Raw genomic sequence first — 8,163 nt, 5'->3', positions numbered from 1 at the left:
TCCCCGTCTAGGGACAGGGAGGGGAAATGGACGCAGCAGCAGACAGAGCAATGAGGACAGTGAAGGTAAGGACATCTCAAGAATAGCAGAGTTCCTAGAGATAGGTTGGTCTTCCTCTGGTCCATGTTGGCTTTTTATGTGTTCATTCAGAAACTGGGACCATCTGAGTTTTGCATTCATCTGCTTCAAATATTATTTTTCAATGAATTTTATATATATATATAAAATATACATATACATATACATATACATATACATATACATATACATATACATATACATATATACATATATGCATACATACATACATACACATATTATATATATATATATATATATATATATATATATATATATATATATATATATATATATATATATATATATATATATATATATATATATATATATATATATATATATGTTGTATTTGTACTGATAAATAAATAAAGGGAGACTAGTATAGATCTATTTCGAGCTAATTAGCTCTCATCAGCTAGCCATACCCTTACTGGGATTTGAACCTGGGCAGGAGTCTTAGCCACTAAGCCACAGGCTCGCCTCCTTATCAGTTGAGCCAGGGAAATTCCTCCCATATTTAGGCATACCAGGGGTTGTAACATACATACATATTTATTTATTTATTTATTTCTTAGATTTTTAGACCGCCCCTCTCCCAAAAAGGGACTCGGGGCGGTGTACAGTCAATATAATAAATATAATAAAATCAGTCATAATAATTAAATACATTTAAACTACATTTAAGATACATTTGGAGGGGGAGATAGGCTGTACTAAGAAATAAATAATTCTAATCTTAAAACATCACTATTAAAACCCCAAACCCTAAAATAAAATAAATCCCTGGGAGGTAAAACTAAGAAAGTGCCAGGCCAGCTGATTGAAACAGGTGAGTCTTTAACTTTTGCCGGAAGGAACGGAGGTCGGTGGTAGTTCGAATGTCTGGGGGGAGGTCATTCCAGAGGGTTGGGCCCATCACAGAGAAGGATCTACTCCTAGGTGTCGCCCGCTGGCATTGCCTAGCAGACGGCACCAGGAGGAGCCCCTCTCTGTGTGAGCGGATAGGTCGCAGGGACGTGTGTGGTAGGATGCGATCCTGCAGATAACTAGGTCCTCTGCCATGGAGCGCTTTAAAGATGGTGATCAATACCTTGAAACGCACCCGAAAGGCCACAGGTAGCCAGTGCAGCTCGCGCAGGAGAGGTGTTACGTGGGAGTAACGTGTACTTCCCATAATAACCCGTGCGGCTGCGTTCTGAACTAGCTGCAGCCTCCGGATGCGTCCCAAGGGAAGCCCCATGTAGAGGGCATTGCAGTAGTCCAGGCGAGACGTCACCAGCGCATGAGTGACCATGCGCAGGGCACTCCGGTCCAGTAGGGGGCGCAATTGGCGCACCAGGCGAACCTGGTGGAACGCCCCCCTTGCCACGGCTGCCACATGGTCCTCCATTGACAGCCGGGCATCAAGGAGGATGCCCAAATTGCGCGCCCGCTCCACAGGGGACAATTGTTCGCCCCCTATGGCCAGCGATGGAGTCAGCTGGCTGAACCGAGGTGCTGGTAACCACAGCCACTCGGTCTTGGAGGGGTTGAGTTTGAGTCTGTTGTCCCCCATCCAGACCCCGACGGCTTCCAAACACCGGGACATCACTTCGACAGCCTCGTTGGGGTGGTTTGGGGTTGAAATATACAGCTGAGTATCATCAGCGTAGAGATGGTACTCAACCCCAAAACCACGGATGATCTCACCCAGCGGCTTCACATATGCGTTGAACAGGAGAGGCGAGAGGACCGACCCCTGTGGCACCCCACAAGTGAGTGGCCTCAGGGACGATCTCTGCCCCCCTGTCAACACACATTGCTTCCGGTCGGAGAGGTAGGAGCCGAACCACCGCAAAACGGTGCCTCCGACTCCCATCCCCTCCAACCGGCGCAATAGGATACCATGGTCGATGGTATCAAAAGCCGCCGAGAGGTCTAATAGGACCAGGATAGAGGAGCAACCCCTATCTCTGGCCCTCCAGAGATCATCAACCAACGCGACCAAGGCTGTCTCAGTGCTGTGCCCGGGTCGGAAGCCGGACTGGCGTGGGTCTAGATAGTCGGATTCGTCTAGGTGTCGCGGGAGCTGCTGCGCCACCACATTCTCGACAACCTTCGCCAAGAAGGGGAGGTTGGAGACTGGACGATAGTTAGCTAGCTCCATTGGGTCGAGCGCAGGCCTCTTGAGCAAGGGTCTCACCACCGCCTCTTTCAAGGCGGTTGGTAAGTATCCCTCACTCAGTGAGGCGCTCACCAGGCCCAGGAGCCAGCCTCGTGTCACCTCCCAGGCTGCCAGTACCAGCCAGGAGGGGCACGGGTCCGTTAAACAAGTGGTGGGTCGCAGCCGTCCACGCAACCTGTCCAAATCCTCGGGGGCAACAGAGTCAAACTCCTCCCAGAATGGTCTCTCAAGACTCGCTGTTGGCGGCTCATCTGGTCCACTGACGGAGGTCCACCCGCTCCGGATCTGATCGATTTTGTCCTGAAGATATTCCCCAAACTCCTCTGCTCTACCCTGTAAGGGTGTCTCCCGTGCCCCCTGCGATAAAAGGGAGCGAGTCACCCTAAACAGGGCGGCAGGGCGGTTATCCGCGGACGCAATAAGAGCAGCACAATGTCTACGTTTGGCCGCTCTTATTGCCACAAGGTAAGTCCGCAAATAGGCTCTTACCTGTGTTCGGTCAGATTCAGAGCGCGAGGATCTCCACCTGCTCTCTAGACGTCTCCTGTGGCGCTTCATCACCCTGAGCTCCTCGGTAAACCAAGGAGCCCGGGTGGGTCGATGCCGCAGGAGAGGTCGCAAAGGCGCAACCCGGTCCAAGGCCCCAGTCGTCGCCCTATTCCAGGCAGTCACTAGGTCCTCGGAACGGGAGCGGGACAAGGCTACAGGTATTGGCCCAAGCTCCGTCAGGAATCTATCAGATTCCATCAGGTGCCTGGGGCGGTACCAGTTTATAGAGTCTGGTTCCGCCTCCTCGCGGTGGGGGATAGCGCCAGGGAAGTCCAGCCGGAGGGATGAGTGGTCTGACCATGACAGGGGCGTGATAACTAAATCCCCTATTCCCAGATCACTCGTCCACTGTTCAGATACAAAAATGAGGTCCAGTGTGTGGCCCCCTTCGTGAGTGGGGCCCTGCACTAATTGGGTCAGGTCCATGGCCATCATGGAAGCCATGAACTCCCGAGCCACCTCAGAAGCCGCTCCCGTTGACGGCAAGTTGAAGTCCCCCATGACCAAAAGTCTGGGAGTCTCAACTGCCGTCGCTGAGATTAGCTCGAGGAGCTCGGGCAGGGCTGCTGATGCATAGCGAGGAGCCAAGTATACAATCAGCAAGCCCCACTGCCTCCCTGGGCCCCAGCTCACACCAAGGGACTCACACCCGGGTATCTGAGGAACAGTGAACTCCCTCGGCTCTAAACATTCCCGCATAACCACCGCCACCCCACCACCCTTACCCAGGGCCCGAGGCTGATGGAATGCACGAAAACCCGGTGGGCACATTTCCACGAGGGGTAAACCACCCTCGTGGCCCAACCAGGTCTCCGTTATCCCTGCATACATACATACATACATACATACATACATACATACATACATATATACCCTGCATTTTAAAACATATTTTGTGATGGGAGGTGGGAGACAGACCTGCACTTTAGACACGGGTCTGATAAAAGCCAGTTGAATCCACAGGTGTGGGTGGGTGGGTGGGGAAACACGGGAATCATTTCAGAAGGAACCTTCCCCTAGTTTTCTGGAGGGTATAAAGAGAGGAGCAGAGAAATACTTTCAGTTTTGCAAGATTCTGTTTAAGGTATAACCTTACCATAAAGACAGTGCTGATGGCTCCAGGTCATGCTTCCTATATGGACTGTTTGGAAAGGCTAAAAACATTTGCTTCTAAAATAAACATTTTGTAAGCTGGCGAGAAGGGGTTTTGAACTGCAAATTCCATCACATTATTTGGAGAAGAGAGAAATCCCAAAGAGAGAGGGTCCCAATCAGCCCATTAATCTAGCATGTGATGTTCTAGAGCCCAGGTATTCCTGTAAGGCTTCCTTTGGCATCTATGGGGCTTCAGCCCCACTTAGTATTCAGATGTGCAGTACAAAATCCCAGCTTCCAGAATCCACTTAGAAAAATGCCGCTGATCTCACCCCTAATTTCACACAGTCTGTCTGAGAAAATAAAACATGCTCACCAGAACAGCCATGTTAACTATTGAACTCAAACATGTGGCTGTGACACCACCTTTGCACAATTCTATTTGTGATCAAGGTATCTAGTATATCTGAATTGACAACCTGATAACCACAATTAAGTACAGAATTTATATTGCTAAGTAAGACATTTGTTAAGTGAGCTTTGCCCCATTTTACGACTTTTCATGCCGTATTTGTTAAGTGGATCACTGCAGTTGTTAAATTAGTAACATGGTTGTTAAGTGAATCTGGCTTCCCCATTGACTTTGCTTGTCACTGTCATAAATCACATAACCATGCTGCAATGGTCATAAGTCATTTTCCTCAGTGCCATTTTAACTTTGAATGGTCACTAAATGAACTGTTGTAAGTCGAAGACTACATGTATCTTTTTTGAAGGGTGTGTGTATATATATGTGTGTGTGTGTGTGTGTGTGTGTGTGTGTGTGTATGTATGTATGTATGTATGTATGTATGTATGTATTGAGTTACAATCCCTGGTATGCCCATATATGGGAGGAAGCATACTGCTTCCTTTCTCTGTCTATCGGTTCATCACAAGAAACCATCCGGACAAAAAGCTATTATTTTTAATGTTGCCTTTGTTATTTGTGTTGCGTTTGTGCTGATAAATAAATCTCCCTTTATTTATTTATCAGCACAAATGCAACACTATATATATGCACACACACACACACACACACACATACACACGTGGGGGGGGGGGTTGGTCTTGTTGTATTCAGGTCTTTTCCCGTGGAAGATTGAGAAAGACGGCAGCTCCGATCACAATTTAAGCCCAAACCCAGCATGAAGATGGCGAGTGAGACCTCGCTGAAACATTGCGAAGACAATCTCAATCTTCCACGGGAAAAGACCTAAATACAACAAGACCAACACACACACACACAATATATATATATATTTCCACTATTTCCACTGAGCGGTTGTCACCTGTTAAAATTCTGCCTGTTGAAGGCAGGGAAGATATCTGAGGACTGAAATTGGATAAGATAGATTTTAGACCCCAGAAGCATTATTTTAATCTAATTTCCACACACAGCTAAAGAATGACATGCTAACATTTCATATTGGGAATATACAAAATATCTTGAAAAAATGGGGCAAGGCAACTAGCACTATGCTTATTGGAAGCCAGCTGGGAAGATGGCAAATGGTGACCACATGATTCTGTGACCCTGAAACCATCACAGATACATGCCGGTTGCCAAGTGCCCGAATTTTGATCACATGACTATGAAGATGCTGTGTTGATTGTAAGTGTGAAGACCTTTTTTCAGTGCCATTGTAACTCTGAACGGTCACTAAATGAATGATTGCAGGTCAAGAACTATCTGAAAAGCAAAGAGCAAAGTTCTAGTCCACCATCTCCTTACTGCGATAAGACTTAACAATGCTGTGATAAGACTTGCACATCCAATAAGTCTCATCTGATCTTGGAGAAAGCAGCTTCAATCGTTGTTCATTCTTCTCTATAAAAAGTGTCATTGTTGTTAACATCTCCTAGTGATGTTTTGCACCTTCTTTCCTATTGCTTTGGCAATTGCTCAATAGATAGTGCCAGTGTGCATGGAATAGATGGGCTCATGGTACCCTACTCCAGGATTGCCCAGCAGCAGCTGCTTCCCTTGGATCAAAACAGCTACAGCACAGACTTGTACCGGCAAGGACTCACCCCACCCCAGTTGCCAGGAGACCATCTTCATCCATATGGTGAGCTCATCTTCCTCATAGCCCTTCAGTTTCTCCCTTTCAGATATCCAACCTTTGCATCACCTTCTTCTGATATACTTGCAACATGCTTTTATATCTTGCCAGCATTATTTTAAATGTGGCTGCATTTAAAGAAAGGCAGACATCAGTCCCATTGGCTGTTTCTATTTTTTCCCCTCCCTTCAAAGGCTCTCTATGAATAACTATTGTGCAGTGAATTGTAATGCATATGTCATACATGATCGTGTCTGAGCATTTACCTGACATTGAAAATGGTGCTTTTGCATTGGCCTTGGAAACAAGAGGAAGAGGGGCAGAGGCTGTGACTATCCAAGGCAATCTTTTGCTCTGGCTAGTTCACCTGTATGGAGTGAGCTCCATCAACAGCGAAATATAGTAGCAGCTACCAACTTTCTTAGTGAAAGTGGGGAGCTGGTTCCTTCCCTTCCCTTCCCTTCCCTTCCCTTCCCTTCCCTTCCCTTCCCTTCCCTTCCCTTCCCTTCCCTTCCCTTCCCTTCCCTTCCCTTCCCTTCCCTTCTTTCCTTTCCTTTCCTTCTTTCCTTTCCTTTCCTTCTTTCCTTTCCCTTCCTTTCCTCCTTTCCTTTCCTTTCCTTCTTTCCTTTCCTTTCCTTCTTTCCTTTCCTTTTTCTTTCCTTTCCTTGATGGTTCCTTGAACCGTCACTAAGTTGGAGCAAAGAATTACAGACCAGAAGACTCCATGATGCCATACTAATTGAAGAGCTACAAGAATCTGGGGGTGATTATATTTTCTAACCAATCATGTTTCTCTCCCAGAGAGGGGGTTTGATTTATTCTAGCTTGAGAACTTTCATCTTCCTTTCCTTTCCAATTTAGATTCGGAAGGTGTTTTCCATGACATGGACAGCGACACGATTGGCCATTTGGGTGACTGCCTGCTGTCTGCGGCTGAGGCCAACCTCCTGCAAACTCGAGTGGGCAACCCTATCGACAGGCTGTACTCCATGCAAAACTCCTACTTCACCTCCTGACCCTCAGTTCTTCCACCTGATGGGAGCCGCGCTGGGTGTAGAAGGGGGTGAATGGGGTGGAGGGGCAAGACCAATCCATGGGGCAGAACTCTTTGGACCCCGTTAACACTATAATGAGGCATGTGAGGCTGTCATGCCTGTGCGCCATTATTCCTGGGCACTGAGAATTCAACCAGGGAGGACCTTGCTACACTGCCTTTCCTGTCCCCTCGCCCAATGTCCTCTCGATGGGCAGTTTCATATTGTGTAGCTGTACGTCTAGCATCGTGTTCTTTGTGTTTAAACTGCAGGGCATTACACCTAGCTGATACATTACACTGAGCACAAAACCAGGAGGTCTACCTCATGGTAAGGTTTCCATGCTTTGGGGGTGCTTTTTCTCAACTTTCATTGACATGGAAAATTCCCTTCCCTGGAATGTGCAGATTAGCCACGAAGAAAACAAATCCCCTAAACTAAGTATATAATAAGAGTACTTTGACATTAAAAATGTCGATTAGGTCATATTAACTGCTAGGGCTTGTCAACCCATAAAAATTCTGGGATTTCTAATTCGTTAACGAGAGTGAAGTTCCGAGCTCAAAATCCCAGCCTCCACACAGAACTGCAAATTAGAAGGTTCTTCTTGGAAAAGGAAACCATTTATCGTTGTCATGTATCATACCTCCTCCAAGTTCTATGGACTACTGAGAAATGGTCTAGATTAAGGGCAGATAACATGGGGAACTATGGATGCTGTTTTGACTCTAATCGGCTCCCAAAAAACCATGGTCAGTGATTTGCTATGATGAACATGATAAAGTTTAAGAACAACTGGAGGGCCATAGATTTCCCTTCCTGAAATAGATGGAAAACGATGGTACTCAATGCACACTGTGCAGGTTTCTGCCCAATCAGCCTTTGAATATTTTAGGACCCTCCATAAATCTCTCTTGAAATGCTTCATCCCTGAGCAAGTATCGGACTGTTGCCTTTTCTCATTTATCACTTTGATATGCTTTCTGCAACACTGAAAACTATACCTCCACCACACCCATCTTTCAGTTTTGCTGCGGTACTAAGACTCCCCAGCCAAGGCTGTGTCTTCTTGATCCGAAAGAATTTTAAAACCTGGGCACCCGGTTAAAGGCATTTTTGAAAGCTATGTAGAATA

The 8,163-nt window shown here is 46.6% G+C and overlaps 1 protein-coding gene across 1 annotated transcript in view; it reads left to right on the top strand.

Annotated features, from left to right (window-relative positions):
- LOC309396047 (LIM/homeobox protein LMX-1.2-like) overlaps positions 1-7,035 on the top strand; it is a 100,003-nt gene extending 92,968 nt beyond the window's left edge. The window contains exons 5-7 of the mRNA XM_081960789.1: positions 3-65; positions 5,842-6,000; positions 6,856-7,035. Of these exons, the coding sequence (XP_081816915.1) occupies positions 3-65; positions 5,842-6,000; positions 6,856-7,010 (377 nt within the window). The 3' untranslated portion in view covers positions 7,011-7,035. The remainder of the gene's footprint in view (positions 1-2; positions 66-5,841; positions 6,001-6,855) is intronic.
- The last annotated feature ends 1,128 nt before the right edge of the window (positions 7,036-8,163 follow it).

Source organism: Natrix helvetica, assembly GCF_964273705.1.
Source record: "Natrix helvetica genome assembly, chromosome: 1".
Lineage (NCBI taxonomy): Eukaryota > Metazoa > Chordata > Lepidosauria > Squamata > Natricidae > Natrix > Natrix helvetica.
Note: the sequence above shows the minus strand (reverse complement) of the source record. Positions and strands in the feature narration are given on the sequence as shown.